Below are 25092 nucleotides of genomic sequence, written 5' to 3'. Positions count from 1 at the left end.
CTTCTAACAAGCAGAGTTAAGTGAGTTAAGTGGTGCCGTCTCCTCCCTCTTGTGTCTAGAGGCTGTTAGGGGCTGAGTGGAGAACAATAGGTTGAAACTAAACCCTTGCAAGACCGAGTGGCTCTGGGTTTGGGGTTCATTAACTCAGGGAGAATTGCCACCTTTGGTCTTGGATGGGGTGGCACTACCCCAAACAGACCCCATGCATAATCTGGGATTTTCCTGGACTCACGACTCCTGCTCAAAGAGCAGGTGGTGGTCGTGGCCAGGAAGGCCTTTGTGCAACTGCGGGTTGTGTGCCAGTTACGCCCTTTCCTGGAGCAACAGTCCCTACTCACAGTTACTCATGCCCTAGTCACTTTCCATCTTGACTATTGCAACATACTCTACATGGGGCTGCCCTTGAAGAGCATCTGGAAGCTCCAGTTGGTACAAAATGCAGCGGGCCCGCATGGTTTTTTGCAGATCCCGGTTTGCAATGCAGGAGCTGCATTGGTTGCCGATTTGCTTCTGGGTGCAATTCAAGGTACTGTTGTCACCTTTAAAGCCCTTCATGGCATGGGACCAGGTTATCTGAGAGACCATCTCTTGCTGGTCACATCTACCTGACCCATCACAGCGGGTAGGTAGGGAATGTTGCGGGTCCCATCCCGATGCACCTGGTGGAACCCAGATGAAGGGCCTTCTCCATGGTGGCTCCCTCTCTCGAACATCATTACCCCAGAGATTAGAATGGCCCCCACTCTAATATTCTTCCAGAAGGCACTGAAGACTTGGATTTGCCAGTGAGCTTGGGGAACCCAGAGCGGGATGGAGCCCATTAAATGACTCATGTGATCTGCTGCCGCCGGAGCAGGGGGTGGGAGGTGGGGGGTGATTTTGTTATATTGTACTATATTAATTTATTTGATTCTTTTTGTTAGTTTTTATTGTTTTAAATGTGTTTTTAAATTCTGTAAGCCTCCTTGATTCACCATGTGAATAGGCGGCAATATAAATTCAATCAATCAATCAATCAACAAAGTCAGTAGGGCACCAAATTAATTTAACAACTGTATTACTAATTCAACAATTACAGTGATTCACTTAACAACTGTAGCAAGAAAGATCATGAAATGGGGCAAAACTCACTTAACAAATGACTCATTTAGCAACAGAAATTTTGACTCAATTGTGGTTATAAGTTGAGGACTACCTGTATTTTATTTTGGCTATTCCTTTTCTGATTTCTTGTTGATGGGTTATACATTAAACCTAAGGTGCAGATTTATTCAGCGTTCACTTTGATCTTGAAGTTTTTATCCAACCCACTTATGAATTTTGCAAAATCCTTGAAATGAGTTCACTTTAAAGTATTCTTTCTTTCTCTGCAGATAATCTAATCAAAGCTATCTTGTCAGTAACAAAGAATTACCACATTACTCCAACCCTTGACAGGTGAGTAGATTTGCTAGTTCTGGCCTGTGAGATATACAGTATGTATTATTCTGAATTAATAAGGATTAAAGAAGAGTTCCTATTACAGCTCTTAGTGTTGATAAAATAGATATTTTTCTACAGCTGATGTAATGGCATTTGGGAATGACATTGGGAGAATGGGCCCAGAGAGGCTTTTTAGGGAATGGTCAGATCAGAGACAGCATAGTCCACAGCTGGTTAGTAGGTGGGCAAGAAGCTCAGAAGAGGCCCTTCATAATTTCTTGGGGTATAAAGGAGATGGACTGGGCATTGACTTATAAGGTTTTGTAAATGTTGCCTTACAATAAAGTAAAATTAACTGTTCTGGATGGATTTCCTGACTGGTTTACCTGCTAAGGCTGACAGCTTTAGAATTTATTTTTTCTAATGGCAATTCAATCTGCTTGATTGCATTTCTTTCAAAATAAAAGCCCATGTTCTTTCAAGCACTTTCTTTCGAGGTATACTTTTAAATATATTAACTTACCACAATTCCCCAACTATGAATTTGTAATATTTTACAATATTTTATTTGATAGTTTATTGCGTTCTCATTAACCAAACCTCTAACAAACTAACAATCTGGTTTTTATAATTTGTGGGTGGCAACAAGGGCTAATTATTGGATTTCTTACTACAGACCTCTAGGGCTGAGTTGGTGATGTGTATTTAGATTATGTGCATTAAATATTTTTCCGAATGCTAGATGCCTAGATTTCTTTGCAGCCTTCAGTTACATTGGGACCTCAACTCCATTATGGTCCTGCTGTTAGATATTATGGAAGTTACAACGTGATACATCTGACAGGTTGAAGATGCTGTTTTACATTTAATATCAAACATGTTCCAATTTCATAGTTGTAATAAGTCCTACTTCCACATGGTTAAACAGAACACTACCTTCTAGTGTTCTCTGAAATTAACTTTGTACCATGTTTTTACACTTTTCTGTATTTTCCATTAATCATTGTTCTGTCAGATTTTCTCTTCTTCATCAGATGTTCCTCATTTTCTAAAGCAAATGTTCGTGACTTATCTGAGAGACCATCTCTTGCTGGTCACATCTACCTGACCCATCACAGCGGGTAGGTAGGGAATGTTGCGGGTCCCATCCCGATGCACCTGGTGGAACCCAGATGAAGGGCCTTCTCCATGGTGGCTCCCTCTCTCGAACATCATTACCCCAGAGATTAGAATGGCCCCCACTCTAATATTCTTCCAGAAGGCACTGAAGACTTGGATTTGCCAGTGAGCTTGGGGAACCCAGAGCGGGATGGAGCCCATTAAATGACTCATGTGATCTGCTGCCGCCGGAGCAGGGGGTGGGAGGTGGGGGGTGATTTTGTTATATTGTACTATATTAATTTATTTGATTCTTTTTGTTAGTTTTTATTGTTTTAAATGTGTTTTTAAATTCTGTAAGCCTCCTTGATTCACCATGTGAATAGGCGGCAATATAAATTCAATCAATCAATCAATCAACAAAGTCAGTAGGGCACCAAATTAATTTAACAACTGTATTACTAATTCAACAATTACAGTGATTCACTTAACAACTGTAGCAAGAAAGATCATGAAATGGGGCAAAACTCACTTAACAAATGACTCATTTAGCAACAGAAATTTTGACTCAATTGTGGTTATAAGTTGAGGACTACCTGTATTTTATTTTGGCTATTCCTTTTCTGATTTCTTGTTGATGGGTTATACATTAAACCTAAGGTGCAGATTTATTCAGCGTTCACTTTGATCTTGAAGTTTTTATCCAACCCACTTATGAATTTTGCAAAATCCTTGAAATGAGTTCACTTTAAAGTATTCTTTCTTTCTCTGCAGATAATCTAATCAAAGCTATCTTGTCAGTAACAAAGAATTACCACATTACTCCAACCCTTGACAGGTGAGTAGATTTGCTAGTTCTGGCCTGTGAGATATACAGTATGTATTATTCTGAATTAATAAGGATTAAAGAAGAGTTCCTATTACAGCTCTTAGTGTTGATAAAATAGATATTTTTCTACAGCTGATGTAATGGCATTTGGGAATGACATTGGGAGAATGGGCCCAGAGAGGCTTTTTAGGGAATGGTCAGATCAGAGACAGCATAGTCCACAGCTGGTTAGTAGGTGGGCAAGAAGCTCAGAAGAGGCCCTTCATAATTTCTTGGGGTATAAAGGAGATGGACTGGGCATTGACTTATAAGGTTTTGTAAATGTTGCCTTACAATAAAGTAAAATTAACTGTTCTGGATGGATTTCTGACTGGTTTACCTGCTAAGGCTGACAGCTTTAGAATTTATTTTTTCTAATGGCAATTCAATCTGCTTGATTGCATTTCTTTCAAAATAAAAGCCCATGTTCTTTCAAGCACTTTCTTTCGAGGTATACTTTTAAATATATTAACTTACCACAATTCCCCAACTATGAATTTGTAATATTTTACAATATTTTATTTGATAGTTTATTGCGTTCTCATTAACCAAACCTCTAACAAACTAACAATCTGGTTTTTATAATTTGTGGGTGGCAACAAGGGCTAATTATTGGATTTCTTACTACAGACCTCTAGGGCTGAGTTGGTGATGTGTATTTAGATTATGTGCATTAAATATTTTTCCGAATGCTAGATGCCTAGATTTCTTTGCAGCCTTCAGTTACATTGGGACCTCAACTCCATTATGGTCCTGCTGTTAGATATTATGGAAGTTACAACGTGATACATCTGACAGGTTGAAGATGCTGTTTTACATTTAATATCAAACATGTTCCAATTTCATAGTTGTAATAAGTCCTACTTCCACATGGTTAAACAGAACACTACCTTCTAGTGTTCTCTGAAATTAACTTTGTACCATGTTTTTACACTTTTCTGTATTTTCCATTAATCATTGTTCTGTCAGATTTTCTCTTCTTCATCAGATGTTCCTCATTTTCTAAAGCAAATGTTCGTGACTTATCTTGCATTGTCAAAGACACTGAAAAATCAACATTCTGATTTGTGAACAATCCACTGCATAAAACACTGGGATTAATTTACTGCAGCTAGGGCATATTTGCAATGAAATTGAGGAATAGAAGAGATTCAGGAAGTGTGTATGCAGGTGAGGAATGAAGGTTGTACAAATAGCAATAAGTGACTTATCAACAACAATAGTGAAATTTATGAAACTAGCTTTCTCACAAGCTCAGTAAACAATCATTTTATTGATTGGACAAAACCCCTTCCACCATTTTATGGATATGCTAAATCCCATCACCATTTATGCATTAGATTATTTTACACATGCAAAAAAAAATCCGATTCACCTCTAATAAATATATGAATATTCTTCCCATTAATTCATTACATTGAAAGGTTATTACTACAGGACAGGAATTGGCAACATTCCCTTGGTTAGGATCAGAGGCCATGCCACCATCACGATTCCCTTTTCCTTCTCCACTTCACAATTCACTGTCACTGGTATCAGGCAGAAGACTTGTGGCTCCATCTGCACTAAGGGTGGCTATTGAGATTTAGTAAAGTACAAGAGACAAATTCAGGCACTATATTAGTTGCTCCCAAATATTTCTAATGGATTTATGTAACTATAGCTTCATAATTGGCAGTCTACTGTTATTTTGTACTTTTTGCTTTATGGTCATGCTCTTTTAAGACTTTTTTCCACACATCTTTATATTTATGGCAGGTACAGTCAATATTTGAGAGATTGTTCAAATTGCTCAATCCAGCCGTCTGATCTTCAGTAAAGTTACAGAAGGCAAGTTATTTTGTAGGCAGGGTAGCAGATTTTAAGAATGAGAATGGGAGTAGAAGACCTTAAAGAAAGACTTGATTTCCAATTCTTTTCAAACCCAAGAAACAGTCTGAAATTGCAGTGTTGGGAAATTTATGGCCTTTTGTCAGGGATTGTGGCAGAATTGGTATTACAGATCAAAAAATCATTACCATATTTCAAACATTTTGCTGCCAAATTTTGGTGTGGAATAATCTTCTTGTGCTGAAGGTATATATGGCATATGAACTATCTAATTTAGATCATCCTACAGTATTTTAATTCTTTCTTTCTTACTTTATTTACGTTTTGATAAAATTGGTGTCTGTGTGTTGAGAGAGTCTGTTATTGATATACAAATTGAGGGAGGGGAAATCAGAACATTTGTCCAGATCTGTAAAAACAGACAAATTCAAATGTATAGCAATCCATTGCTAAAAATCAAATGTATATTATTATTTACAGTAATTTAGAGTGTCTTTTACATTTGATCTGTAGCATTACATTGCCAAGAAAAACATAAGTATCTTTGAAATGAGGGGTCCTTGGTGCTCTCTGAGCTTGGTTGTTTTCTTGCAGATGTTTCATTATCCAAACTAGGTAATATCATCATTAGCACTGATGGTGTTACCTATTAGTAGTTTGAGTGATAAAATGTCTGCAAGAAATCAACCAAGCTCAGAAAGCACCAAGGACCCCTCATTTCAACCCTGACCTACAAATATTCTCCTTTATTGGCATCCTTGACAAGCTACAATCATTTGAAAGTAACTTCAACTGTAGTTACTTTCAGTATTTTGCAAAATGTTGCAAAAAGACATCCATGGAGCACACAGGAACCAAATTAATCCTATTACAGGTAGTCCGCAACTTACAGTCACAATTGAGCCCAAAATTTATGTTGCTAAGAGAGACATTTGTTAAGTGAGTTTGCCCCATTTTACGACCCTGCTTGCCAAAGTTGTTAAGTGAATCACTGTGGTTGTTAAGTTAGTAACACGGTTGTTAAGTGAATCCAGCTTCCTTATTGACTTTGCTTGTCACCAAGGTCGCAAAAGGTGATCACATGACCCTGGGATATTGCAATTGTCATAAATACAAATCAGTTGCCAAGTGTCCAAATTTTGATAATGTGACCATGGAATGCTGTAGTGCGAGAAATGGTGATGTCACTTTTTTCATCTCCATTGTAACATTGAACGGTCACTAGACAAACAGTTGTAAGTCAAGGACTACTTTTATTGCCACAAGGAGATGGAAGTGCTCAGTGATAAATCAAGACCTGGCCATTGGCCAAAGGCTAACTGTAGAAAAGATCATAAACTGTTCATGTGCAAGTTCCGAGTTAGACTAAAACAGAAAAATAGGGCCAACCAATTTCTACATGATAGACACAACCTTCTAAGATTATAAGGTTATAACCGCTATAAGGTTATGTCTATCAACTTTCAATACCAATTTCTTCAGTGTATTACTACCAAGGGTCATTCTCTTAATTGTCCATTAACTACTTTCTGATTCTTTTAGGAGAGACTGGTTCAGATCTGGACCAGAAATATTTCTGTGCTTATGCATTTTGATGTTTAACCAGCTGCTCATCTGTTCCCTTTCCAGTCTTAGCTGCAGACGATGTATTATTGTGGGAAACGGTGGCATTCTAGCAAACAAATCTCTGGGCTTGAAAATTGATGATTATGACATTGTTATCAGGTGAGTTGTTTCAGCAAAAGAGAAGATAAAATATTGTACGGGCCATTTTCCTATTTATAGTAATATGAATGACAGCTGCACATTGGTCATCTAGGTGTTTATATATATAAAAAATCTAGATTTTATACATATAAAATCAACACCTGGATGACCAATGTGCAGCTGTCATTCATATTACTATAAATAGCAGAAAGAGTGAAATTAACAAAAATAACAGCCATCCAACGTTTGAATACTTGATTCTTTTTTCAGCATTTGAAATGATCCTTTGATTAGAATCCATTATTTTATCTTCATTGAAACAATCCTAATGACATGATTCTCATATTAGTTCATTTTCCTAGTCTGGTGCCTGCCAGATGTGATCAATTTCAAGCTTCCCAAATTCCCAACTAGGATGTATGAACCTATTTTGCTTAATAGGCATAATTGATAGCCAACATGCTGTTGAAGATATTGCATTATACATGCAGTTGTTAATTCTAAGGAGCAGTTGCTGCATGGCAGAAGGAATAATTAAAGGGTTAAAAAGGCCAGCCCTACTACACCAAATTTGTTTACTGCACCGCAACTGCTGAGGATTAGGAACAGCTTAGAAGGTAATAAAAGGAAAGGCTTCAAGGCTTTTCCAATGTGCTCAAATGAAAGAAACTCTTTTCCAAAATTATTTCAAAATGGGATTCTTGGCAAGGAAGATAGAAATAGCTATCTTCTGAAGCTTATGTCACAGCACTTTGCATTTGATGTGATCTTGCATTTAATGTTTTTGTACTTGACCTGCAATTTGTTTGTTTTAATATAGGCAGTAATGATACAAGTGAACCTTATTATTTGCAGAGGTTATATTCCAGAGCTCCATTTATAGAAAATACTCAGTGTAACTTTTAAATAAATTAAATCTTGGCCACTTGAAGTTGTATTGTTTTTTCAGTTATAATAATAGAGCACCAGTACATAAACAAAAAGTGAACATATATCAGTCATCCAAAATTGTAAGTTCTGGATTGCTTTGCCAGGATTCAATAATTATGGCCTTTTATTACCTCCTATGCATGATAATTCTGTAATTCATATGGTGATAGATTCCAGCTTTTTAAGTATATTATTCAAAAGCACATTCACACCTTTACAACAGCTGTTTAATAATAGATTAACAATTATATGAATATTAAGAAAAAAAGGGTATAGGTTTCCCTGTCCAGTTTTGTCCAACTCTAGGGCATGATGCTCATCTTTGTTTCTTGGCTGAGGGAGCCAGTGTTGTCTGAAGACATTTCCATGGTCATGTGGCCAGCGTGGCTATGCACCAAAGGTGCATGGAATACTGTTACCTTCCTACCAAAGTGGTACCTATTTATCTACTTGCATTTGCATGCTTTCAAACTGCTAAGTGGGCAGGAGCTGGGGCAAGGAACAGGAGTTCCTTGCAAGTTGCAAGTTCAACAGACACTTTAATTGAATTATTTACATCAGTAAATATGTCTTTGACATAAAAATATTTTAATTAATATTTAGCCAATCTGTTTAGAGTAATTTAGAGATACTTATAGAAATTCCTTTAAGTAAATATATTCATACTGAGGCAGTAATAACTTTTTGTAGAATTTTTTATAATTGGTTTACATGTATTTTAATTTATGGTATTTTTTTAAAAATGTCAACTTTAAAGCCACAAGGGAAGGTAATAATATTTCAAATAACTGTTCTCAAATACTTAAAATTATTCAGACAACAGGTAAAACTCAGCTACAGTACACATCTTCATTGCAGCGTTAGATGAATTTACAGCAATTAATCCAATAGCCTCTTCAATTTCTTGAACTGTTGGGCAGCCTCAGTAAGTTTTTGTATATAAAATGCATAATTAACAATAAAACATAATATATCATCATAAGTTAATAGCAGTTTATGTTCAGTTCCAGCCATAGCTACATTTAAAATACCATCAGTTAATTCAATAAGACGGGCCAGTAATTCTAGCCTCAAGTTAACGAGGAGATATTCTCAACAAGCACCACAAAATAGATTAAGAAAAATATCAATTTGTAGTAAACCTAGTAAGCAGTATAGAATACCTCACATTAATGTAGTTAATAAAACCTTTAACAAATCTGTATATAGACAAACCTCTCTCAGAACTTTCTAATGTAGTATGTTAGTATCTCTTTGCTACTGGTTGTAGAATTTCTTGCTATTTAACTAAACTTTTATTTATTTTATTTAACAATCTAATATTACTAGGTCCTTGATGACTTTTTAGAAATCTACATTGTATGGGTTGAATAATTTGTGGTAATATTTTTTATAGTCTATGAACTAATGTAATAGTTAATTCAAGTATAACAAAGAAATTGGATGCTAACTTGAAGAAGGAACACAATAACAGGCTTCTAAGCAGGAGATTATTTAGAGAAGTTTAATTATAAATTTTCAGTAGCACTGGAACAATATCCACCCACTCATACAAATCAATATGTTTCTTATACCAGTCTACGGAATAGCCATCTGGACCAAGAATGCTTCCTGTTTCATGAATTTAATAATATGCCCTTATTTCTTAGAAAGAGAAAGATGCAGTTGAGTAGACAGCCTGATAATTCATGAATTTAGAAAAAAACAATCCATGATTACATTTGACTCTGGAATCTAGAATAAATGGAAAGCATGTTTATTTGTTTGTTCATTTATCTTATTTCTTAACTGCCCTTTTCCCCATTTATGAAATATGGATTGTTACAAGTTGAATCTTTGTTGTCGGTGTCAGTAGAAATAATACCACTTCATTGCAGTTATTTCATTGTAAGAAATTTATAATCTATCAAATAATACAGTCATTCCTGCCATCTTTACCTTGTATAATTTAATAAATATTCTGCATCAAATGGTTAAAGAGAACTGAGTTCCTGTTTAAAGTCCATAAGAGTTGTTTGTTTAAGTGTTATATTTAAGTATTTGTTCTTAAAACAGAGCCAACAGTCAGCCAGTATAGTATACTACCATTTGGCAGCCTATTTGTCTCCTGTAAGATTGTCTCAGTTGTGGCTTAGAAAACTCCAGGAACCTTGTCTTGATAATTTCAAAATTCACACAGGAGATATTTTAAATTACTGTGCTGAGAATATCATATTTGATATGACAATTATAGAACTGCCCAAATAGGTTATTTCAGCTGTATTTGTTTATTTATTGATATCCCACCTTTATTATTTTTAATAACTCAAGGAGGTGAACTTACCTAAGATTCCTTCCTCCTCCTATTTTTTCCACAACAATAACCCTGTGAGATGAGTTGGGTTGAGAGAGAGACACTAGCTTAATGAAAGCCAGCTTTCATGCCTTAAGTAAAATCATTTAAATTGTCTCTTATTATAGGAGACTTAAGTCTTCATGAATTAGATAGATTTTTGAATTCTCTGAGGAATGTTTCAGCTGATACAACTATGATTTTGAGGAAACCCTGATCTCATTAGGGAATAATATAAGACATGTATTTTTGAAAGAATAACTCTTAAGTACTTTATCTCTAATTTTAAATCCTCATTTGTTACAATATTTACTTGAACACTGTACTTCTAATTAACACATTTGCAATTCTATGAAAAACTTTGATTAAATTTTAATATTGAAACTTAGTACAGACAGCAACTTAGAAGCAACTTCTATGTTATAAAAAAGAAATGCAAAAATAATATGAAGGAATGAGAATGACTCTGGGAATTCCTTTATTTATTTATTTATTTATTTTGTCGAATACCTATTAAATAATATATATATAAGTATAAGCATGAATTGAATACATAAAATGAATACAATTAAAGGAAACATTAGGATAGGGACGGTAGGCACGCTGGTGCTCTTATGCACACCCCTTACAGACCTCTTAGGAATGGGGTGAGATCAACAGTAGACAGTCTTAGGTTAAAGTTATGGGTATTTTGGGATGAGACCACAGAGTCTGGTAGTGCATTCCAGGCATTAACAACTCTATTACTGAAGTCCTATTTTCTGCAATCGAGATTGGAGTGGTTCACTTTTTTTATTTATTTATTTTATTATTCAAATTCACTTTAAGTTTGAAACTATGGTATGCTCGTGTATTGTTGTGGTTGAAGCTGAAGTAGTAATTGACAGGAAGGACATTGTAGCAGATGATTTTATGAGCTATGCTCAGGTTATACCAAAGGCGGCTTAGTTCTAAATTTTCTAAACCCAGAATTTCAAATCTGGTGGCGTAAGGTATTTTCTTGCGAGCAGAGGAGTGGAGGACTCTTCTCGTGAAATATTTCTGGACATGCTCAATTGTATTAATATCCAATATGCAGTATGGGTTCCAAACAGATGAGCTGTATTCGAGAATTGGTCTAGCAAATGTTTTATATGCTCTGGTTAGTAGTGTAATCTTACTGGAGAAGAAGCTACACAAGATTAGGTTTAATGCCTTTTTGGCAATGTTGTTACAGTGGGCTTTGGCACTTAGATAATTTGATATGAGTGCTCCAAGGTCCTTGACAGAGTGTATAACGTAATTAAAAATAGTGTGCCTGATATCTTTAAATGAGTATTTTTCTCAAGTTTTGTTAGTAGTAATAGCTGGGAAGCATGGGAAGTATCAAGTTGCTAAAGGAATTTGTTGCTTCTTCCCTGCTTTAATTGAAAACTCCCGAAACAACATGATTTTAACAGGGTTTACTTATTCTTGCATCCTTAAAATTTTTATACTGCTTTGAATTTTTAATTCTAACATTTTAATTCTTATATACTGTTTCATATTTTGAGATTTTATTATACACTGCCCAGAGTCCTTCTTTGAAGGGGATGGCAGTTCAGGAATGTGAAATATAAATTAAAAAAAATAAACTCATTTTGCCAATATTACTGGTAATCCTTTCTCCATACAACATATAATCACATATCTTGCCTCCAAGAATAGACCACTTATAGTACAAACTAATGGCAGTATTAGGCAGTTCTGTTTTTTGCTTTATTTACCACTTACTACTTTATTGGTAGTAACAATCCTCAATAATTTGAGTGTGATTCCTTTGCAATTTTTACTATAGTGGAGTTCCTGACATCGATTTTTGCTACACAAAAATTTGAACTCTAGTATAAATACAGTTCATAATTTTTCTCTTCTCCTGGAAGGCTGAATTCTGCTCCAGTGAAAGGCTTTGAAAAAGATGTTGGTGGCAAGACAACAATGCGGATAACATATCCAGAAGGTGCTATCCAGAAACCGGAGCAGTATGAGAAGGATTCCCTGTTTGTGCTGGCAGGATTCAAGTGGCAGGATTTCAAGTGGCTGAAGTACATTGTTTATAAGGAAAAAGTGGTAAGATAAGGTGTTTTGTTTTTTTCTCAGATTTTTCAGGGTTACTCACTTATAATTACAACATTGAGGTCCAAAGAAATGAAATGAAAAAAAATATGTGGTTACAGTGACAAGAGAAGCTGCAGCTTGCATCAGAAGTTGCTTACATGTAATTTGTATCATGACGTCACCTCACATGTGCTGTTACTTTGATATAATCTCAGTTTTCTGCAGAAACTTCTGAAATAGAACTTAGTTATGGGCTCAGTATTTATGTTCCTTGTACACTAATTTCTATGGAATTGCATCTGTTTTAATAATAGGTCTTGAGTTCTTCCCCAAATAACCTGGCCGTTAAAGTTTATTAAATTCAATTGAAGTTGTTTATGAAGAAATAAGATAGCTGGGGTGGCAACACATAACAAATAATTGATAATGATAGACCAAAAAGAGCATGTTTCTACAAACTACCTGCTGATAAAACTCAATAATAAGATTGATAAATGAATACAAATAGCCACGAGTAATAAATTCGGACTAAAGACTGGACGATATATTTGGGGACTGACTAGATCAAGATGTGTCTTGCATCCTAAGCAATACAGTTTTTAGAAACCATATGTAAATAGATTTTATAGAGGTTTTTCATTTGTACTTGAATATAAAATGATGAAACTATTTTTATTCATGTTCTCAACCTTTGTAGGTTATTTTTGTTCTTGCAAGTTACATTCTGTTCTTTGTCAATTATTTGAAACATATACTATGCTGTGTTAGTAGAGCATGTTGTGTTAGCTTAATAGCAAATGCATGGAACGACTGTGCTTTTAGTTGGGAATTATTGTCCTTTTTACATCTGTTTTATTAGGATATATCCAGCAGAAATATATTTCAGAAATACAGTTCCTGCCAAGATTAGCTCGGTATATGTAAACAAGCTATTTAGTTGGTTGATTCCTTGCTTCAGAAAAAAAGATTTCATCTGTAGATTCTCCTTTAACATCTGCTTTGTGTTGGCCAAGAAGTCAAGCAAGGGCAAATGTTTATTTGCATATTGGTAATTTCCTCTTACTTGAATATACCCAATTTCACCAATAAGCTGCCCAAACATGAATTTATAGAGGAAGTGCTGGTGGCATCAAGATATACTCTTCATTTATGGAAGTCTGATGGTGAGCGAACACTTGCCTGCAAGTGCAACCATGTTAAAAACCTGCTTGTTGCACAGGCATCTGTGAGTCACATGGTGCAGGGAAGGCATTGAGGATCAAGTAGGGTTCAGTTGTATTTCATCAAGGGAATGAGAATATGTGTGCTTCCTTGCCCTCTCAACCTATACGTGCATCAGTTTGGTGACCAATGTATTTTGGGGATATGAATAATTATTGTTCAAAGTTGCATAGCTTAGGAAAGAAAACAAGGCCTAGTATTAGCCAATATACTCCTTCTAGACATTCTTTAGTGGAAGAAGATATGAGAGAAATTCCCCATTTTATATAGTATAGGAGACTAGTCATGATTTGTATTTGAAATGTGAGAAACAAAGTGGTTGTGTGAACACAAATTGCATATTTATGGGAGGAAAATAATGCTGTCTCCATATTTCTTATTTCCGCTTATATAATTTTCAGAGGGATTATTGGCTGAGTTCGCTTTAGAGACATATAGACCTTTCAGTTTCGTGAAAGTAAGTTTTGTAAAGAGGTGGACTAGACTAGAGTATAATGCAGTGTGAAGTAGTAACTAACATTTCCTTGTTGAATAGCTTATTATGACCTCTGGTACTTCCTCATTAACTATTGTTTGTCATCACACATCTGAATTCCCTACTACCATTAGACAAAAGCTACACAAAAACGTGCACTTTCACCCTGAAAGCTGATGCACAGTCCAAATAGGTTAAAACTAATCCATCTTGCACCAAAGAGGAAATGGGCTCTCTAGATGCTTAAGAATGAGTCACAGTCATGAGGGAAAAGCAGAGGGAGAGGCAGAAAGCAGATCTGTCAAGCCGACTATTTCCAGAAGGTATTAATACACACAGGGACTAGAACATAAATTTCCCTTTACTTCACCTCCCTTTTCTTGTTTTTGTGAGCTAATTTTGCCAGATACATCTAGAGGCATTACAATATATGTCGAGAAACATTCTTGGAGGATCCAAAAAAAAAAAAAGGCTTATTTCATCCTGCTGCAATCTGCCTCTTTATATACTACTAAAACTGTTGTATCTGTTTGATATTTTGAAACCTTCAAGTGTAATCTACCATTAGGTGTAATGGTGTATTTTAGGGTAACAGTTTTTGAATCAGCATACTTCAAATGGCTAACTTAAAGAATCCATCCAAAATCTGGCAACTATGACTCGTACAGGAGAAAAATTTGGCCTCTTCATTTCCACTGCACCATTCAACTACACTTCCCCAAAACCCATAGGTCCTGTGATGCAAGGGAAAAGGGGAGGGGTGTATCCCTACCCTCTTACCCATCTCCCTCTGGCCCCTGCACCTCCTCAGCTGGTGACAAGATCTAGCAGGTGAGCAGGGATTGTCTGCTCGACTACCTGTATTTCACAATTGAGCCCAAAATCTATGTTGTTAAGTGAGACATTTGTTAAGTGAATTTTCCCCATTTTATGACCTTTCTTGCCACAGTTGTTAAGCGAACCTTTGCAGTTGTTAAATTAGTAGCACAATTGTTAAGTGAACCTGGCTTCCCCATTGACTTTGCTTGTCAGAAGGTCGCAAAAGTTGATCACATGATCTCAGGACATGGAAACTGTCATAAATATGAAGTAGTTGCCAAGCACCCACATTTTGATCACATGACCATGGGGATGCTGCAACAGTTGTAACTGTGAAAAGGGGTCATAAGCTACTTTTTTCAGTGCCAATTTTTTGAATTGTCACTAATATTTGTAAGTCAAGGACTACCTGTAGCTCAATGGTAGTGGGCAATAAGGGATGGAAAGAAGGGAGCAATCTGGATGCTTGCTGGTGAAATAGGGCTGAGTGGGGAGTGCCAGTAATCGACAGGTAAGTCTTCTTTTTCCCTGAAGAAAGGCGCCCTTGGACACACACTGGGATGGTGAGTAAGTGTGCAGTTTTCTTCACAATCATCACCTCCCTTTATTTCTCCTCTCCCCAGCAAAGCGACAAGTAGTTCCCCAGGATTTCTAATGCCCCCTGCCAGCTTCCCACAAGCAACGTCAATGGGGAAACTACCAGGAAGTCAGAAGTTGTTCCCATCTCACTGCTTTTTTTTTTGCCTATCCATGGTCATTGTCTTACTCTATTTACTCTTATTCTTTACTCTTTCTGAAAGGATGACGCAACAAAAGTACACTACTAAAATTTTCATGTCTCTTTGATATTTTGTAATTATCAGTTGGGTGAGATAGAGCAACAATTTTGAAGTCAATTTACCTCAAATGGGCTAAGTTACTGAATGCATCCAAAATTCAGGACCCATGACTTACAGGGGGTCGAAATTTGGCAAATTTGTGGTTGTTACGGCATCCAACTACACTTGGATGCAGTTGTGGGTTGCATGATGTAAGACTGGGCAAATAGGGTATATCCCTGTCCTCTTTCCCACTCCTCTGGCTCCTGCAGCTAGTCAGCTGGCAGCAAAGCCTGATTAAGTGAGTAGCCATTGTCTGCTCTGGAAGCAAGGCTGAAATTTGTAATCTCTTAATGATAATGACTGGTGAAGGAAGAATGAAGGAATAACTTCGATGTCTGCTGGCAAAGTGGGGCTGGTTGGGGGCACAGGCAGTCAGATGAGCCACCTTACTCCCTGGAGGGAAGAGACCCTTGGCGACATGGCAGAATGTTGGAGGATGCGATTTTCCTTGTGGTCTGTATCTCCCTTGATTCCCCTTCCCTACAGCAAAGTGGCAAGAAGTTCCACAGGTCAGTGGAGGAAAAAGAAGGAGGCTTTGTCAGGGCTCTCTTAAAAGGAGGTGAAACAGCATAAGTCTTTATTGCATGTGGAAAGAGGAAGGATGAGGAATTAACTGGGGTGCTGGTGAGGCAGGGCTGACTGGTTCTGCTGGCGACAGATGAACCGTCTTCTTCCCCGGAAGAACAAAGCGTTGGAGAACACTGGAATGGCAAATGGGGATGTTGTGAAAAATTCAAATTACACCTAGCACTTTTCAATATATATGTAATTGAAAATTATATCTTTTATAATGACCACTGCAGGCAATCCGCATATGTTTCTGGGGAATTTCCCATCCAGGTAAATGCTTGAATCAGATTGCAGGTGATTACAATTGGGATCAGAATCTCAATGTTTGAAAGCAACACAGTCGTTAGGAATACGTCATAAGACTCCTTCATTCAACAACCACAATCCTGGCACTCCCAGTTCTGGTCATTAAGCAATCTTATGAATCATTAAGAGGGTAGAGCAAAAGAGCTGATATCCTTTGGCAAGTAGCTCTTTCAGGGCAAATGGGCTGCCTGTCAGAGAGTTTCAGCCCTCCCTCTTTTAACCAGCCCCAGAGACAAAAGGAAGTCATCTCAGCAAGCAGTGACAGCATGCAACCTTCCCAACTGGCTTCCCCACTGAACTTCTAAGGAAGTCAACAGAGAAGATTGCAAATGGTGATTATATAATTGTGGGTTGCTTGGCAGTCAGTTGTAAGTGTGAACAGATTGCCATGGCCCTGGATCAGGACCATGTGACCTTGGGGGTCACAATTTTGACAGCTGGAAGTACTTTACAGATTGAAAAGCACTCTTTCTGAGATCGTCTTAATTTTGGACCATTGTTAAACAAATGCCCGTACGTTTAGGAGTACCTTTACAGTAGTTGCATTTCAAAAAAGTTCATATCTCCTGACTACCATAGGTTTTCTTATCTTAAACTACGTATGCAGGTTTAGTTTCTAGTCTGTGTTGCACTTAATCTCCAAACAAGGATGTCTGCAGTACGTGCTCAAAAAAAGTCGAGACTGCAGACATGACAGTGCGGAAGTGATCCAAAGCTTTTTATGTTACTGTACTGGAACTATGGAGACTTCTCTGAAACTCAAAGAATTAGTTATTGCACATTAAAAAATACCATGCTTAACAGTCAAACTCATGGTTTTTTTTGATTGATACCTAAATATTATCTAAAAATGTCAAGGGCATAAATTGTGCAATAGCTTCATGCATAAATGAAATAAAAATATGCTGCATATCCATGGAGATCATTGACAATTTTAAACATGTTTTATTTCATAAATCTATATCATTTGTGTAAATATAAAATATTTCATATATCAGTCATAGAAATTATCAGTAGTAATGGATGATATATGTTGACACAGTACCCTACAAATACTCAAACTCATGCTTATTGAAACTATAGATTCTTGCATATAACTCAGTGCTTAATTTTTATTTTCCCTATTTCTGAAATCAGTATTGTGGTTAGAATAATTTTTGAGAGATTTGCTTTGTCACAATATTGTAGGAAAAGATGTATAAAATCTACTGGATGATAGCATAGATGGGGACTGAATCTTGGTTTTGGAGAAGGTATATGCAAAGTTCCCTTTCAGATAAAAATCTAGGTCATGGTAAAGATGCTAGAAATATACGTACTGTAAAATAGCAAAGTAGATAAGATTTCACAAGCAGAAATGCCATATAATGTACTTGGCTAATGAAGTACTTTCAGTTACAGGTAGTCCCCAGATTATATCTATTTGTTCAGCAACCATTCAAAGTTACAATAGTGCTGAAAAAATTGATTTATGACTAGTCCACAAAGTTCCAGCTGTCACAGCACCCTCATGGACACGTGATCACAATCTGGACACTTAAGGTGCCCAATTTGTGATTATGTCATGGCAAGCTGTTGTTGTGTGATCATCATTTGAGTCCTTCTCTGCTAGCTTCCAACAAACAAAATCAGTGGGGAAGTGTAGAGATGCTGTGGAGAGTGAGATTTACTGCAGAAAGACCCAGTGGAATGTAGGCTTTTAGCATGCTGCTTGAAGGAGGCCTGGATGGGGAAGTGCTATGAAGTATGAGAATCCTGGCATCTTGTACTCCATTGTAGGCTCCTTGGGAGAAATGTCCTTCCATGTTAGCTTCCCACAAAATAAGGTAAATGAGGAAACTGACAGGGAAGATTGCAAGTCACTCCAATAAGTTGCTCTTACCATTTTTTCTCCCAAGGAGCCTACAATGGAGTACAAGTTCACAGGATTTTCTTATGTCATAGCACTTCCCCATCTAGGTCTCCCTCAACCAATATGAAGCCTTTGCTAGAATAGAAGTAGGATAGGATAGGATAGGATAGGATAGGATAGGATAGGATAGGATAGGATAGGATAGGATAGAATAATCATAAAGTACAACACTTAATGATAGTCATTGGGAACAAATAAGCAATCAAATCATATTAGAAACAATCAATATAAATCTTAAGGATACCAGCAACAAGGTTACAGTCACACAGTCATAAGTGGGAGGAGATTGGTGATAGGAACGATGAGAAGATTAATAGTAATGCAGATTTAGTAACTAGTTTGACAGTGTTGAGAGAATTATTTGTTTAGCAGAGTGTTCGAGAAAAAAACTGTTCTTGTGTCTATTTGTTCTGGTGTGCAGTGCTCTGTAGCATCATTTTAAGAGTAGGAGTTGAAACAGTTTATGTCCAGGATGCGAGGGGTCTGTAAATATTTTCACAGCCCTCTTCTTGATTCATGCAGTATTCAGGTCCTCAATGGAAGGCAGGTTGGTAGTAATTGTTTTTCCTGCAGTTCTAATTATCCTCTGAAGTCTGTGTCTGTCTTGTTGGGTTGTAGAACCAAACCAGAGAGTTATAGAGGTGCAGAGACAGACTCAAAATTCCTCTGTAGAACTGTATCAGCAGCTCCTTGGGCAGTTTGAGCTTTCTCTATTTTATTTAATTTTATATTTAATTTAATTTTATATTATATTTTTTGCCATTCTTCCTTGTCTGTACTCCTTGGGAACAAATGTAACCTGATGGGTCTCAAGTTGCTCAATGGAAGTGCTTACCTCAGATTTAACCAAGCTGTGTTTGGGCAGAAAACTTCCCAGTTATCATTATGTTAATTCTACCTATCCTTGTGCAGTGGTGAGACGGATTGAATAACTACATTCCTCCCTCGTTGGGTGGGGCAAAACAAGCTCATGTACTTCTGGAGGGTTGGGGGGTCTGTGGCCCTTGCTTTCTTCTTACAAAGAAGAAAAACCCAAATTACTTGCCCCAATACATTCCAAGCTTCTGGGCAGGTCTCCATTCAAATTCGTGTTGTTCTTTGTAATTTTCACATACTTGTTCCTGGAGCAGAGAGTGCAGAAATCTCCTCTTACAGCAGCTTTTATATTCAAAGTTTGTTCTTTTCTTGTTGATCTAACCATTCTGGTTTTTAACTATGCATCCAGGGTATATAATACTGTATGCGAGTATTGATCTCTGGTATAAAAAGTAAAAAAACGTAACAAAATTGTTTGTAAGTACTGTTTATCATAATGCGCAACACAGCTCTGAGTTAAAACTTCTAAAACTTAGTTGAAGAAATTTCCATGCTTTACTACCAGGAAGATTAACTGCATCTTACACATAAGCAGTTGTAATAGAAACCCTACATTGTTATTTCTAGAACTTGACAACTGCTTAATTTTTCCATTTGAGTAAGGTGATAGCAAGGATGCTTAACACCTTATCTGTCTTCCACTTCTTTGCTTAGGATCTCCATAGCCTGGGGGAAAGCTTTGTGTGCATGTTTGTCCTTGCAGAGGCATAATTAGAACATATGGGGGCAGAGGTTGAGAGAAGTGATTTACAGCACAGAAGTGGTAACCTGAGAGTGCTCTCTTCATATAAGATTAGTGTTGTAGATAAGAGATTGAGCTGCAAATAAGCCCCTGCTCTGGATGAAGCTTCTGTCCAGGGACTCACTAGGAGGCCTTAACCAAGCTACTGTCTCATCCATAATCCTCCCTCCTGCAAAACTGACTTATTCTACAGTGCTGATTATGAAGTGCTTTGAAACTTGAAAATTTGAGTTGGTTTTAAAAGCAATAAATATCTGAAAAGTTGTTTTAAAATGCAATAAATAATAAAATGCAACATTACAAAGAACACCAGTGGGATTTTAATATATATATATATTTGTGTGTAATGTGCTATTATCCTTTAATATACAGAGGGAAAAATATTCATAGATATTAATTTATGTAATTATGGATAAGCCTAGAAGACCCTTCTCTGTGTCTTTCCTTGTTGGTTAATGGCATTTTTTGCATAGCTTCAGGAATCAACTTTTCTGAGATTTTCCCACTAAATATATTTTCATCCAGGGAGGTAGCTGACAATTTTATCGGTGCATCTCAAGGGGAAAAATGTAATTCAAATAAGTAAAGCCTATCTGAAAGAGCATCATAAGTGTGCCTTCTTCAACTTAGTGTCTTTCTGATATGTTGACCTTTAATTCCCAGATCTATTCCCACATCCCTTAACACCACTCTTCGATTCTTACTATGCTACAGAGCCCCTGACTATGACATTACCCATGCAAATATGCTAACCTCACTGCTAACATGGGCTACCTCTTGCCCATACCCTCTCATCTTCCTGGGCGACCTAAATCTACCTCTCATTAACTGGATAACTAATGAATGTACAACTGATCCAATCCATACTACACTATACAACGCTGTTACAAACCTAGGTCTTGAACAACTTGTAACTAACAATACAAGACTCAACAACTGCCTTGATCTCATCTTCTGCAACAACCCAAACTCAATTTATGGACTACAAATTAAAGAACCTTTTTCCAACAGTGACCACTGCATGATTGATTTTCGTCTCAATATACGTCCATACTCAAATCGTCATAACAATAGTATCCCCATCTACAACTTCAAAAAAGCCAACTACGACCTTATAAACAACGATCTTTCATTTCTGGACTGGCAAAATCTGTTTGCAAACTGCATAACTGCTGAAGACCACTATAGAGTTTTCCTACTTGAAATCAATAGAGTCATTAAACTATATGTACCACAAATGACAACCATGATCAGGAAAAGCAAACTACCCATATCAATAAAAAAGCTTCAATCAAAAAAAAATCCCTCTGGAAAAGAAACAAAAAAGGCTTTGTAGCAAATTTCAAAAACCGCTACAGAAATATATGCAACCAAATAAAAACTGAATGCACAAATTACCACACCAAACAAGAAGAGGACCTTCTGCGCACAAATTCCAATCGTGCCTTTTATAATTTTGTTAACAATAAACTTAAAGACACAAGATCCATCCCACCACTAAAAGATTCTAACAACAAAGAATGCAATGACGAAACAGTTAAAGCCAACCTCTTCAACATATTCTTTGGCTCAGTTTTTGTTAACAGCGATGACACATATCCGACATTCCACAAACGTACCAGCAATGAACATGATGACTTAACTCATATAGACTTCACAGAAGAAAATGTTGGAAAAGCTCTTCATAACATAAAACCATCGCTATCTATTGGACCCGATGGACTATGTGCATACTTCTTAAAAAAACTTTCCACTAATATAGCAGAACCCCTAAGCATAATCTTTGATAAAGCTTTCACTACCAGTTCCCTTCCCAAACTTTGGTCACTGGCCACAGTCATCCCTATCTTCAAAAAAGGAGACCCCAGCTTAGTCGAAAATTACAGACCAATCTCTCTATGCTGCGTCACCTGCAAAGTCATGGAATCAATCATCAACCAATCCATTACCTCACACTTAGAAGCAAACAACCTACTCTCCAATAAACAATTTGGTTTCAGGAAAAAATTATCATGCAACTTACAACTTCTCCACTGTAAAAACATATGGACTACAAATCTTGATCAAGGCAAAACAATAGATGCAATCTACATAGACTTCTGCAAAGCTTTTGACTCAGTAGTACACGATAAACTTCTCCTAAAACTAAAATCCTATGGCATTTCAGGACCCCTTCACAAATGGATATCTGCTTTTCTGTCTAACAGACAACAAGTGGTCAAAATTGGCAATGCTCTATCAAATCCTGTTCCTGTCAAGAGTGGCGTTCCTCAAGGCAGCGTCCTTGGACCAACACTCTTCATACTATACATTAATGATCTTTGTGACCATATCTCAAGTAATTGTGTTCTCTTTGCTGACGATGTCAAACTATTTAACACCACTGATAATACATCTATCATTCAAAAAGACCTTGATCATCTAACCGCTTGGTCTAAAACTTGGCAACTCCAAATCTCAACCAGCAAATGCTCAGTCTTACATATAGGAAAAAAGAACCCAAACACTAAGTACTCGCTTGATGGACATTACCTTACAGATGACCCCCATCCCGTTAAAGACCTTGGAGTTTTCATGTCAAATGATCTAAGTGCCAAAGCCCACTGCAAATACATAGCAAAAAAAGCTCTAAGAGTTGTAAACCTAATCTTGCGTAGCTTCTTTTCCAAAAACACTACACTACTAACCAGAGCATATAAAACATTTGCTAGACCAATTCTAGAATACAGCTCGCCTGTTTGGAACCCTCACCACATCTCTGACATCAATACAATTGAGCGAGTCCAGAAATATTTTACAAGAAGAGTTCTCCATTCCTCTGAAAACAACAAAATACTTTATCCCACCAGACTTGAAATCTTGGGCTTGGAAAACTTGGAACTCCGTCGCCTTCGACAAGACCTAAGTTTAACTCATAGAATCATCTATTGTAATGTCCTTCCTGTCAAAGACTACTTCAGCTTTAATTGCAATAATACAAGAGCAACCAATAAATTTAAACTTAATGTCAACCGCTTTAATCTAGATTGCAGAAAATATGATTTCTGTAACAGAATCATCAGTGCTTGGAATACTTTACCTGACTCTGTGGTCTCTTTTCATAATCCTAAAAGCTTTAACCAAAAACTTTCTACTATTGACCTCACCCCATTCCTAAGAGGACCATAAGGGGCGTGCATAAGCGCACAAACGTGCCTACCGTTCCTGTCCTATTGTTTTTCTTTTCTTCTTCATATATATATATATATGCTTATACCTTTATATACTATATAACCTTTCTGTATGATAGTTACATATATTGTTGTGACAAAAATAAATAAATAAATAAAAAATCCTACACATCTGGTGAGCACTAAATTGGGGACAATATAACTTTTGAAGAAAAAATATAGCTAAAATGTTATAGATGACTTTGACTTACACAGACACAAATCCCCCCCCCAAATATTCTTATATAAATGTATTGAGGACTCCCCCCTCCTATTTTTATAGTTTTCTTCTTGTTGGTGGGATATGTATAGATAATCAGCCAGTTTATCCAGTTCCATTAACATAATGGCTTAAGGAGCAGACCTGCTCCCTGGAAACTAGGTACTCAATGAAACAACTGTACATTCATATCTTCTGCTTAGCTGATCAATTTGCAACCCTAGTTCTCTGCTGTTTTCCTCTTTCATACTGTCAATCATCTACTTCTTGTTTTTAACATGACAATGACACCTACAAACTCTAATCCTATAAATATTGTTTACTCTGTTAATCTCACCTAGAAGTTTTGTATTTTGTCCTTAGCAGGATTCTTTTGCTCCTAATCACTTTGTGACTGCTATAGATACAACAGGTGACGATTTTCATTTGGCACTTATCTGTGACAGAAAGAAACACATTGTTGATCTTCTGCCCATTTTTCTACTTTGTTACATAACGTTTTTTTCTCCTTGGCACTAGATTTAGAACTTTTTTCTCTATTTCCACATAGAGTATTTTCTGCTTAAAACTTATTAATAAAGTAAAATCATAGTGAATTTGTATTCACTTTAGCAAATCGATTAGTGCTAGATATTATTGCACACTAGACTAAAAGTGTGCAATATCCAAGAGCAATGCTATGTTCTTTCACTCTTTTGTCCAACTTTCATTTATCTATTAACAAAAATATTTCTAAAATATCTTCACTCTCCTCCTCAGCTAAAAAAGCACCTCAGTTGTCATAATTGTTGCCAATATTCTTATAGTAAAAAGACATGTAAAAAGTAAAAAGTATTATATTAAATTATTATTATTATAAATTATTATTATTATTAAATTATTATTATTATTAAATTATTATTATTATTATATTAAATATTAAATTTAATAATATTATTAAAGTATTAAATATTCTTATAGTAAAAAGACCTCACATCCTGGACATAAACTGTTTTAACTCCTACCCTCAAAACGACGCTATAGAGCACTGCACACCAGAACAACTAGACACAAGAACAGTTTTTTCCCGAAGGCCATCACTCTGCTAAACAAATAATTCCATCAACACTGTCAAACTATTTACTGAATCTGCACTACTATTAATCTTCTGATCGTTCCCATCACCCATCTCTTTCCACTTATGACTGTATGACTGTAACTTTGTTGCTGGTAATCCTTATGATTTATATTGATATATTGACCATCATTTGTGTTGTAAATGTTGTACCTTGATGAACGTATCTTTTTTTTTATGTACACTGAGAGCATATGCACCAAGACAAATTCCTTGTGTGTCCAATCACACTTGGCCAATAAAAATTCTATTATATTTTATTATTATACATGAAAGGAAATAGTGATGAAGAGGGAAGAATAACAATTTAGATATTAGTGCCCAATATTACAAAGTTATTTCTAATAAATAGCTGGTATCAGTAGAATATAGGAAAACAAAAGGTAGCCAGTCTTTTAGCTTTTTTCCATTTCTCAACCTGCTGCAGCCTGGGAGAGATGGTTTTAAAGATTCCATCCTTCTTGGGCTTTAAGAAAATTGCCCA

At 36.4% G+C, this 25092-nt stretch overlaps 1 protein-coding gene and 1 long non-coding RNA gene across 14 annotated transcripts in view; both read left to right on the top strand.

The window, feature by feature from the left end:
* The window catches only part of ST3GAL3 (ST3 beta-galactoside alpha-2,3-sialyltransferase 3), a 213279-nt gene that overhangs the window by 139916 nt on the left and 48271 nt on the right, over positions 1–25092 (top strand). For 10 of the 13 annotated variants that reach the window (XM_058175501.1, XM_058175506.1, XM_058175503.1 and 7 more), the window contains 3 exons: positions 1374–1437; positions 6848–6943; positions 12089–12275. In XM_058175501.1, coding sequence (XP_058031484.1) covers positions 1374–1437; positions 6848–6943; positions 12089–12275 — 347 coding nt within the window. Of the gene's footprint in view, positions 1–1373; positions 1438–6847; positions 6948–12088; positions 12276–25092 lie in introns of those variants that run through there. The other 3 variants (XR_009154187.1, XM_058175505.1, XM_058175508.1) reach the window with 3 other exon arrangements.
* Positions 3293–5218, top strand: LOC131194468 (uncharacterized). The gene is made up of 3 exons (XR_009154188.1): positions 3293–3358; positions 4358–4558; positions 5147–5218. It is a non-coding gene; the product is annotated as an uncharacterized LOC131194468 (long non-coding RNA).

The sequence above is a fragment of the Ahaetulla prasina genome, chromosome 3 (genome assembly GCF_028640845.1).
Source record: "Ahaetulla prasina isolate Xishuangbanna chromosome 3, ASM2864084v1, whole genome shotgun sequence".
NCBI lineage: Eukaryota > Metazoa > Chordata > Lepidosauria > Squamata > Colubridae > Ahaetulla > Ahaetulla prasina.
Note: the sequence above shows the minus strand (reverse complement) of the source record. Positions and strands in the feature narration are given on the sequence as shown.